General features: G+C 37.8%; 1 protein-coding gene across 3 annotated transcripts; it reads right to left on the bottom strand.

The window, feature by feature from the left end:
* Positions 1 to 358: 358 nt before the first annotated feature.
* Positions 359 to 11,000, bottom strand: LOC127856137 (uncharacterized). Of its 3 annotated transcripts, none has more exons than XM_052392148.1 (4): positions 10,739 to 11,000; positions 9,608 to 9,739; positions 8,814 to 8,888; positions 359 to 7,094 (listed from the first exon to the last, which is right to left on the bottom strand). In XM_052392148.1, exons 1-4 carry the CDS (start codon positions 10,983 to 10,985, stop codon positions 6,877 to 6,879), a joined length of 672 nt encoding a protein of 223 aa, XP_052248108.1. In that variant the 5' UTR covers positions 10,986 to 11,000; the 3' UTR covers positions 359 to 6,876. The 3 variants fall into 3 exon arrangements, with proteins under 3 accessions (XP_052248108.1, XP_052248119.1, XP_052248130.1); XM_052392159.1 differs by having other exon boundaries at positions 9,608 to 9,760; positions 10,892 to 11,000; XM_052392170.1 differs by lacking the exon at positions 9,608 to 9,739.
* Positions 11,001 to 11,854: the final 854 nt, after the last annotated feature.

Genomic DNA, 11,854 nt, shown 5'->3' with positions numbered 1-11,854 from the left:
GACGGCCAAGGTACTTCTCAGAAATGGAGTCACACAAATAATTTAATTGTCGTTCAGACAATGGATAAATATATGGTTTCATACAGGCAATTTATCAGTTCACTGAAAATGGTTGTCTTTAACTTAGACAATATCCATAGGAAAGGCTATACGTACAGAGCCGTACGGCAAACCTATTGTCTACCCGTACGGGGCCGTGCGGCTAGCCTCTTGTCTAGCCGTACGACTAGCCACTGTAAAATGTATAGTTATTTCATTTTCATTTTACAAATGTCTTTAAAAATATATTTAAATTTTCTCTATCATGGAAGTGTCATTTATTCATACAACACATGACAAATTATAACAACAATATATGTTAAAATTATCTGACCCTTGTCAGACGTTTTATTATGAAACTAATAAATGATATGCATGATTGTCAGATTGCGAAATGCTCAATTCAAGTATTATATAAGAGATAAATGGTGACGGACCCATGACAAACAAATAATTGGAGATAGTAGTAACAATCCATCATAAGTTGCAGTACGAACTAAATGATTATCATGAAAATAAAAACTGATTTAACAAGCAAATTCGTTGAATTGATATCCCCCGCCATTATACTTCTGGATACAAGTTATGGCTCTGGACACACAAAAAAAGCATTTTTTTCAAATACAAAGGGTCATAACTCCGCTATTAATCAAGGATGTACAATGCCATTTGGCGTGCATCATCCTCTTATCCATATATATATACTCGTACCAAGTTTCAATGAAATCTGCTAAAGCACTTCCAAGATATGGTTCCGGACACAAAAGTGCCGGACGGACAGACGGAAAGACGGACAATGCCAAATTAATATCCCTCCGCTGTTGGCGGGGGATCACAAAAATTAAGCAAAATTAATTACATACACAACAAGATGCGTTTGTGAAACCCAATGCCCCGTATATAACGTTTGACCTTGAAGGATGACCTTGACCCTTCACCACTCAAAATGTGCAGCTCCATGAGATACACATGCATGTCAAATATAAAATTGCTAGCTTCAATATTGCAGAAGTAACATAACATGAGCAATTTTGACCCATATATTTGACCTTGAAGGATGACCTTGACCTTTCACCACTCAAAATGTGCAGCTCTATGAGATACATATGCATGCCAAATATCAAGTTGCTATCTTCAATAGTGCAAACGTATTCATAAAATAAGCGATTTGGGCCACATATATTTAACCTCTGACCTTGAAGGATGACTTTGACCTTTCAACACTCAAAATTTGCAGCTCCATGAGATACACATGCATGCCAAATTTCAAGTTGCTATCTTCAATATTGCAAAAGTATTAATAAAATAAGCGATTTGGGCCACATATATTTGACCTCTGACCTTGAAGGATGACCTTGACCTTTCACCACTCAAAATGTGCAGCTCAATGAGATACACATGCTTGGCAAATATCAAGTTGCTATCTTCAATATTGCAAAAGAATTCATAAAATGAGCGATTTTGGCCACATATATTTGACCTCTGACCTTGAAGGATGACCTTGACCTTTCACCAATGATAATGTGCAGCTTCAGGAGATGCATTTGCATGCCAAATATCAAGTTGCTACTTTCAATATTGCAAAATGTTAAAGTTGGCATAAACAGACCAACCAACCAATCAACAGACCGACAGAGCAAAAACAACATGTCCCCCACTACTATAGTGGGGGACATAAAAATAGACTGATCCTACAAGCAAACCCCATATTTACACAGAACAATGTCTGAATTGACATAAATTTGGACAAAAAACATGCATTTTCCTGGATTTGAAGCACAGACCTTTTGATTGCAAACAACAGTCTTACTTACTAAGACATTTCTGAAAATTACACGTTGCCAGCAAAGTACATTTTTAAATCAGATATGCAATGTCATGTCCTTACCAAATTGTACTAGAGCTGTTTTCACTTCGAGTTTGCAAACAGCCTTAAAATATAAACTAAACACTAGAAAAGAATCTTTAACAAGGGCTGTTTGTAAAACAAGCATGCCCCCCATATGGGCTGTCCGTTGTAGTGGCAGCCATTGTGTGAATACGTTTTTTGTCACTGTGACCTTGACCTTTGACCTAGTGACCTGAAAATCAATAGGGGTCATCTGTGAGTCACGATCAATGTACCTATGAAGTGTCATGATCCTAGGCAAAAGCGTTCTTGAGTTATCATCCGAAAATCATTTTACTATTTCGGGTCACCGTGACCTTGACCTTGTGACCTCAAAATCAATAAGGGTCATCTGTGAGTCATGATCAATCTACCTGTGAAGTTTCATGATCCTAGGCATATGCGTTCTTGAGTTATCATCTGAAAACCATTTTACTATTTCGGGTCACCGTGACCTTGACCTTTGACCTAGTGACCTCAAAATCAATAGGGGTCATCTGCAAGTCATGATCAATCTAGCCATGAAGTTTCATGATCCTAGGCGTATGAATTTTTGAGTTATCATCCGGAAACCATTTTACTATTTTGGGTCACCGTGACCTTGACCTTTGACCTCAAAATCAATAGGGGTCATCTGCGAGTCATGATCAATGTACCTATGGAGTTTCATGATCCTAGGCCCAAGCGTTCTTGAGTTATCGTCTGACAACCACCTGGTGGACGGACCGACAAACTGACATACCGACAGACCGACCGACATGAGCAAAGCAATATACCCCCTCTTCTTCGAAGGGGGGCATAATGAGATAAAAGTGCACTTACAAAATCAAAGTCTTTCATTTTGAAAACCAATAGACAGAATTATAACATATAAAAAGTATACAATCTTCAGTACACTGATCAACAAATTAAAACATTTTAAATCATACAATTTGCATAAAATTCAAAGCTTGATATCTCAAAAACTTATCCACAATATTGAAAGATATTAAGAATCTTACAATCTGCATCATAACTAAAGCTCAATATCTTATAAAACTGATTGACTAAACTGCAACATTTTACAAATTATTTAATCTACAAAAAATGAAAAACTTCATATTTCAAAATTCAACCGACAGCATTGACACATATTTAGAATCATACAAAGTTAAAGCTTCAAATGTCAACTTGAAATGAGTCCAAAGTACACGGACTTTAGTGAAACACTGGTAAGGGACTAAAAAGGCAGTTAACAACAAGAGCTGTGTTCGTAAAACACAATCCCCCTTACTGCGCCGCTTTGAAGCCATATATTCGACCTATGACATTGAATTATGACCTTGACCTTTCACCACTCAAAATGTGCAGCTCCATGAGATACACATGCTTGCCAAATATGAAGTTGCTATCTTCAATATTGCAAAAGTATTCATAAAATGAGCGATTTTGGCCACATATATTTGACCTCTGACCTTGACCTTTCAGAAAATTAAAATGTGCAGCTCTATGAGATACATATGCATGCCAAATATCAAGTTGCTATCTTCAATATTGCAAAAGTTATTGCAAATGTTAAAGTTGGCGTAAACAGATCAACCAACCAACCAACAGACAGGACAAAAACAATATGTCCCCCACTACTATAGTGAGGGACATAAAAATAGACTGAACCTTCAAGCAAACCCCAAATTTACATAGAACAATGTCTGAATCGCCATAAATTTGGACAAAAAACATGCATTACCCTGTATTTGAAGCACAGACCTTTTGATTGCAAACAACAGTCTTACTAAGACATTTCAGAAAATTACACGTTGCCAGCAAAGTACATTTTAAAATCAGATATGCAATGTCATGTCCTTACCAAATTGTAATAGAACTGTTTTCACTTCGAGTTTGCAAACAGCCTTAAAATATAAACTAAACACTAGAAAAGAATCTTTCAGGAGATAAAAGTGCACTTACAAAATCAAAGTCTTTCATTTTGAAAACCAATAGACAGAATTAAAACATAAAAATTATGCAATCTTCATTACACTGATCAACACCATTAAAACATTTTAAAATCATACAATTTGCATAAAACTCAAAGCTTGATATCTCAAAAACTTATCCACAATATTGAAAGATATTAAGAATCTTACAATCTGCATCATAACTAAAGCTCAATATCTTATAAAACTGATTGACGAAACTGCAACATTTTACAAATTATTTAATCTACAAAAAATGTAAAACTTCATATTTCAAAATTCAACTGACAGCATTGACACATATTTAGAATCATACAAAGTTAAAGCTTCAAATGTCAACGTGAAAAACACATCCAAGATATCATTTAAACTAATATACTGACAAAGTTTCAAGAAGATTCATAAGTCCATATAAGGAAAAATGCCCCGCCCACTGGTGGCCATGTTTTTCTTAGCAACTGGAACCAATTTCAAACTTGTCCAAATATCATTGGGACAAATCTTCTGACAAAGTGTCATGATGATCGTACAATAAATATGGCTTCTAGAGTTTTAACAGGGTTTTACTTTAGCCATATAAGGAAAAATACCACGCCCCCTTAGTGGCCATGTTTTTCCACCAACTAGAACCATTTTTGAACTCATCCAAGATATCATTAGGACAAATCATCTGACCAAGTTTCATAATAATCGGAAAATAAATGTGGCCTACAGAGTGTTTACAATGTTTTAGTAAAGCATGATACATAACCATATTAGGAAAAATGCCCCGCCCCCTGGTGGCCATGTTTTTTAAGCAAACGAAACTATTTTTGAACTAATCCAAGATATCATTAGGACAAATCTTCTGACCAAGTTTCATGAAGATAAGAAAATAAATGTGGCCTATAGAGTGTTAACAAAGTTTTACTATAGCCATATAAGGTAAAATGCCCCACCCCCTGGCGGACATGTTTTTCAACCAACCAGCATCATTTTTTAACTTGTCTACGATATTTTTTGGGATGAATATTCTGACCAAGTTTCATGAAGATCGGAAAATAAATGTGGCCTCAAGAGTGTTAACAAGATTTTACTATAGCCATATATAGCCATATAAGGAAAAATGCCCCGCCCTTTGGCAGCCATGTTTTTCAAGCAAACGTAACCATTTTCAGCTCGTCTAAGATATCATTGAGACCAAACTTCTGACCAAATTTCATGAAGAATGGACAATAAATGTGGCCTCTAGAGTGTTAGCAATGTTTAACTAAAGACATAAGGAAAACTCCCCCGCCCCTTGGCGGCCATGTTTTTTCACTGATCTGGACCATTTTCAAACTCGTCCAAAATATAAATAAAACCAATGTTTTGACCAAGTTTCATGATGATTAGGCAAACATTTTGACTTCTAAAGTTTTCACAAGGTTTCTCTATAGCCATATAAGGAAAACTGCCCCGCCCCTGGCGGCCATGTTTTTCAACGGACCGGAACCAATTTTTAACTAAACCAAAATATCATTTAGACAAACATTTTGACAAAGTTACATGAAGATTGGACTTCTACAGTGTTCACAAGTTTTTTTGTTGTTTTTTTGACCTAGTGACCTAATTTTTGACCCAGCATGACCCAGTTTCGAACTCAGTCGAGGTATCAATGTGACAAATGTTCTGCAAAATTTCATGAAGATCAGACAATAAATGTGGCATCTAGAGTGTTCACAAGGCAAAATGTTGACGACATACAACGCACAACGGACAAAAGGCAATCACAAAAGCTCACCATGAGCATGTTGCACTCAGGTGAGCTCAAAAGTTATGGCCAATTTTAAAGTTTTCAGACGGACGGACAGAAGCAATATATTTAACATTTAACCTTGAAGGATTACCTTGACCTTCACTTTTCACCACTCAATATGTGCAGCTTCACAAGATGCACATGCATGCCAACTGGAGCTTTGTCACAGACGTGACATATACCCCCACATAACGCATTGACACAGACTATTTTGTATGCTGTCTTCACAAAACAAGATAATACAATTTATGGCGATTTTTTAAGAATCATTATGCCATTATCATTTATAGCCATTTTTACCTTTGAACTCTTGAATTGTTTCACATGACAAGCCTTCCAATGACTTTGAACAAAATTGATGTACAGAGTCATTTTAAAATCTTACAATGAATGACATATTTATGGCCCAGACAAGATAATTTATTGCCATTTTTGACCTTTGAACTAAAACTACAACTTGAGTTTGAAGATATCGACGTAATTCTTTCGCGCGACACACTGTCAAATGATGGTGAACAAAAGAGCCAACGATTTTAAAATCGCACAATAAACAACATAGTTATTGCCCAGACAAGCTCAATTATGGCCATTTTTTACCTTTAAACTCAAATTGTGCCCTTGTTCTTGGAAATATCGACGTAATTCTTTCGCCCGACACACTGTTCAATGATGGTGAACAAATGTGCCAAATGATTTTAAAATCTCACAATAAAAAACAAAGCTATGGCCCGGACAAGCATTTGACCTTTGAACTCCCAAGTGTGACCTTGACCTTTGAGATATTGACGTAATTTCTTTTAACGCGACACACCGTTCCATGATGGTGAACAAATGTACCGAGTCATTTAAAAATGTAACGATAAATAACATAGCTATGGTCCGTACAAACTTACAGTTTAAAACATACTAAGTGACCCCATGACCTAGTTTTTGACCTGGCATGACCCATATTCAAACTTGATCTAGACATTATCTACATACAACTACTGACCAAGTTTGGTGAAGATCGGATGAAATATCGGGACAGACCGACAAACGTGACTCCTATATAGCCCCCATTACCAATTGTAATAGGGGTATAAATATCAAGTTGCTATGTTCAATATTGAAAAAGTTATGGCCATATAAGTTTTCGGCCAGATGGACAGACTGACTGACTGACGGACAGTTCAACTGCTATATGCCACCCTACCAGGGGCATAAACATATTCCACAGTTCAACAATTCTTTTTCCATTTTTGTTTTTCCATAATAATGTTATGGACCCTTGCCCTTATCTGGGCCACTGTTCTTCCGGTAAGTATTTTTAGGGACCCCATTATTTTTGAGCCAGATGGCATTTTTTTTTCTCTTAATTCATCTCTAAAAAAGTTCATGAAACATATGTTCTCTTCGCTGGCCCACTTTCGTTTCATTCCTTTTCTTGTCCCTGTCCCTAAAACAAGAATAGATATAAAAAATAAAATAGCAATGAGTATCATGTCAGTGTTTTTTTCAGTTTTGGGGAAAAGGGGTCGGGTCCCCTGAGAGGGGGATAATTCACGTGTAAAAGGGGAAATTTCAATGCTAAGCAAGTAACATACAAAATCAAGTTGTAACACCATAATTCACCATACACAGAGAGAAAAACATTATTCCAACTTTTTTTGTCATCAACATGTTATGTTTATGTTCAAAGATCAACATTTTTTGGCTTTTCTGTGAATTATTTAAACGAGGTATTGATTAAAATTGAACTACACTTCCAAGAGGGGAAATTTTCAAATATTTTTGGGAAAAATATACACTCTAAGCAGCAAACTCATTTGTTCAGTGACTGTAAGCCCTTTATTTTGTTGACTTTTCTACTGAATTGATCCTTGCACACAAAGTATCAACATAAGTCAGTGTTCTGCCGTGGATGCGCCCTTGTGTTATTGTCGCAAAAAACAAATATTTGTCCCCACCCGTTTTCTGTATATGGGTCCGCGGGCGCACATGAATTAGAAATAAAAACTAATCGATTCAATTTGTAAGTCGGTAAAGTAATCGAGTGAATGTGTAACCAGAACAAACTATTTCATTGGACATGACGTCATTTCGCAGCCAATGGTTAATTTATTTAATATTAACACTCTATTTCATTGGTAAGTTGAGATTATAACAACCAATCAGATATCAAGGAAATTTCCGAACCTATCAAAATGGCTTAAAGTGACAGGCCAAAGAAAACAAAATCCATTTTTTTTTTTTCCTCCGGCAAGTAAAATTAGAAAATATGACAATAATATTAACAACCCAACAGAGTCTTCCAAGTCCCAACATCGTTTAGCAATTACGAAAAAAGTCTGCCCTAAACGTACATTCCAAGAAAATTGGCTTCAAAAATGTCCTTGGTCACTGTTTGACAACAACAAAATGACATGCAGATTGTGCATAAAGCAAAAAAGAAAACGCCTTTACTATCGGTATTTCTAATTATCGAACAAGTACTTTGACATGCGGAGTCCAATGACCATAAATTTTTTCAAAGTTTTGTAAATATGTTGACAACTGTTTGACAGTGTTAAAAAGTTTTTTGAATGTTCCAGTTTTAATAACAATGTTACAACCTGACTGTAAGAAGTTTAAGCACGTTTAAAAGTTCAAGTTAAAGGTTATTAGTTTCCACACATTTAATTCTGCTACAAAAATATTTCTGTGTCCCCATATTTTTTCTTTTTGTCCCCACTTTTGTAATCCTAAAGGGTCCCCAACAGTAAAATTTCACAGCAGAACACTGCAAGTGATACAATGATTGAATATTGTAGAGCAAGGTTTTCCTGATAAAAATGCACAAAACCTGAACATGTTAGGAGGTAAAATGAACTAACTGAACTGTTTTAACACCAGTTTAAACCAATTTTTCACACATATAAGAACTGACAGTTCGCAGAACTATCATTTCTTGGAAGAACAAGTACTAAACATTAACTTTCATAGCAAACTGCCTACTTTGTACTTTACAAGGACTTTTACAAGCACATTGTTGTAACCCTGTAGATCACAGAGGAGGTCGTCTAGAGCATCACACTTGACTTGGACTACTCATTTACTTTAATACAGTCATGACATAAGACTCTGTCACATAATGATAGAAAATGCAGAGAAACCCGTCTTCAAATTTAGTTCATACCTTGAGGATTTGGCTGCCTCATTTCATCATGGGTCAGACTGGCTGGCCCTTCACTGGCAGCAGTTGACATGGACTCTGAAAGAACCAAAGTGAAACCTGTAGATTGCATATGATCAGCACAGTCAACACTGGCATGTTGTATCATGAGAGGCTCTGACTCCTGTACAGATTCTAGACTGTGGGTGTCTTCAACAGTTGCCTCAATGACTGTAAACATATAATGTCAACAGTGGGGTCTTGTATGTCTATTATCCATTGGTGGATCTTGCTGAAATCTATAGAAAACATGCATGCCCCCCATATGGGCTGTCCGTTGTAGTGGCAGCCATTGTGTGAATACGTTTTTTGTCACTGTGACCTTGACCTTTGACCTAGTGACCTGATAATCAATAGGGGTCATCTGCAAGTCACGATCAATGTACCTATGAAGTGTCATGATCCTAGGCAAAAGCGTTCTTGAGTTATCATCGGAAAATCATTTTACTATTTCGGGTCACCGTGACCTTGACCTTTGACCTCAAAATCAATAGGGGTCATCTGCAAGTCATGATCAATGTACCTATGATGTTTCATGATCCTAGGCCCAAGCGTTCTTGAGTAATCGTATGACAACCACCTGGTGGACAGACGGACCGATCGACATGAGCAAAGCAATATACCCCCTCTTCTTCGAAGGGTGGCATAAATATATATTGGCTTGGACAACAGAAAATTGTACTAGAATATATAGTCTACAGTTGGGTCATGTCTTTATCATCAATAGATGGGCCTTTATTATATGACAACAGAAATACCATGGGTCAGACTGGCTGGCTCTTCACTTGGCTCCCTCCTATCATGGGTCAGACTGGCTGGCTCTTCACTTGGCTCCCTCCTATCATGGGTCAGACTGCCTGGCTCTTCACTGTCAGCAGTTGACATGGACTCTGAAAGAACCAAAGTGAAACCTGTAGATTGCATATGATCAGCACAGTCAACACTGGCATGTTGTATCATGAGAGGCTCCGACTCCTGTATAGATTCTAGACTGTGGGTGTCTTCAACAGTTGCCTCAATGCCTGTAAACATATAATGTCAACAGTGGGGTCTTGTATGTCTATTATCCATTGGTGGGTCTTGCTGAAATCTATAGAAAACATGCATGCCCCCCATATGGGCTGTCCGTTGTAGTGGCAGCCGTTGTGTGAATACGTTTTTTGTCACTGTGACCTTGACCTTTGACCTAGTGACCTGAAAATCAATAGGGGTCATCTGCGAGTTACGATCGATGTACTTATGAAGTGTCATGATCCTAGGCAAAAGCGTTCTTGAGTTATCATCCGAAAATCATTTTACTATTTCGGGTCACCGTGACCTTGACCTTTGACCTTGTGACCTCAAAATCAATAGGGGTCATCTGCGAGTCATGATCAATCTACCTATGAAGTTTCATGATCCTAGGCATATGCTTTCTTGAGTTATCATCCGAAAACCATTTTACTATTTCGGGTCACCGTGACCTTGACCTAGTGACATCAAAATCAATAGGGGTCATCTGCGAGTAATGATCAATCTACCCATGAAGTTTATGATCCTAGCCGTATGCGTTCTTGAGTTATCATCCGGAAACCATTTTACTATTTCGGGTCACCGTGACCTTGACCTTTGACCTCAAAATCTATAGGGGTCATCTGCGAGTAATGATCAATCTACCCATGAAGTTTCATGATCCTAGGCGTATGCGTTCTTGAGTTATCATCCAGAAACCATTTTACTATTTCGGGTCACTGTGACCTTGACCTTTGACCTAGTGACCTCAAAATCAATAGGGGTCATCTGCGAGTCATGATCAATCTACTGACAAATTGTACTAGAATATATAGTCTACAGTTGGGTCATGTCTTTATCATCATAGGTGGGCCTTTATTCTATGATAACAGAAATACCATGGGTCAGACTGGCTGGCTCTTCACTTGGCTTCCTCCTATCATGGCTCAGACTGGCTGGCTCTTCACTTGGCTCCCTCCTATCATGGGTCAGACTGCCTGGCTCTTCACTGTCAGCAGTTGACATGGACTCTGAAAGAACCAAAGTGAAACCTGTAGATTGCATTCGATCAGCACAGTTAACACTGGCCTGTTGTATCATGAGAGGCTCTGACTCCTGTATAGTTGCCTCAATGCCTGTAAGCATATAATGTCAACAGTGGGGTCTTGTATGTCTATTATCCATTGGTGGGTCTTGCTGAAATCTATAGAAACAAGGGCTGTTTGTAAAACATGCATGCCCCACATATGGGCTGTCCGTTGTACTGGCAGCCATTGTGTGAATACGACTTTGTCACTGTGACCTTGACCTTTGACCTAGTGACCTGAAAATCAATAGGGGTCATCTGCAAGTCACGATCAATGTACCTATGAAAGTGTCATGATCCTAGGCAAAAGCGTTCTTGAGTTATCATTCGAAAATCATTTGACTATTTCGGGTCACTGTTACCTTGACCTTTGACCATGTGACCTCAAAATCTATAGGGTTCATCTACGAGTCATGATCAATCTACCCATGAAGTTTCTGATCCTAGGCGTATGCGGTTCTTGAGTTATAATCCGGAAACCATTTTACAATATCGATCACCGTGACCTTGACCTAGTGACCTCAAAATCAATAGGGGTCATCTGCAGTCATGATCAATGTACCTATGATGTTTCATGATCCTAGGCCCAAGCGTTCTTGAGTTATCGTATGACAACCACCTGGTGGACGGACGGACCGATCGACATGAGCAAAGCAATATACCCCCTCTTCTTCGAAGGGTGGCATAAATATATATTGGCTTGGACAACAGAAAATTGTACTAGAATCTATAGTCTACAGTTGGGTCATGTCTTTATCATCAATAGGTGGGCCTTTATTATGAACGTCTCGATGAGGTACTGATGTAGAAGAAAATCAATACATACATTAGAGACCGGAACAAATTCATGAGCCACATTCTGGGTCGTACGTAACAAGGGCCGTAACGGTAAAGATTTTAATTACATTTGTACTTAGCAGAGTTCCGA

Source organism: Dreissena polymorpha, chromosome 1, assembly GCF_020536995.1.
Source record: "Dreissena polymorpha isolate Duluth1 chromosome 1, UMN_Dpol_1.0, whole genome shotgun sequence".
In the NCBI taxonomy this organism is placed as follows: domain Eukaryota; kingdom Metazoa; phylum Mollusca; class Bivalvia; order Myida; family Dreissenidae; genus Dreissena; species Dreissena polymorpha.
Note: the sequence above shows the minus strand (reverse complement) of the source record. Positions and strands in the feature narration are given on the sequence as shown.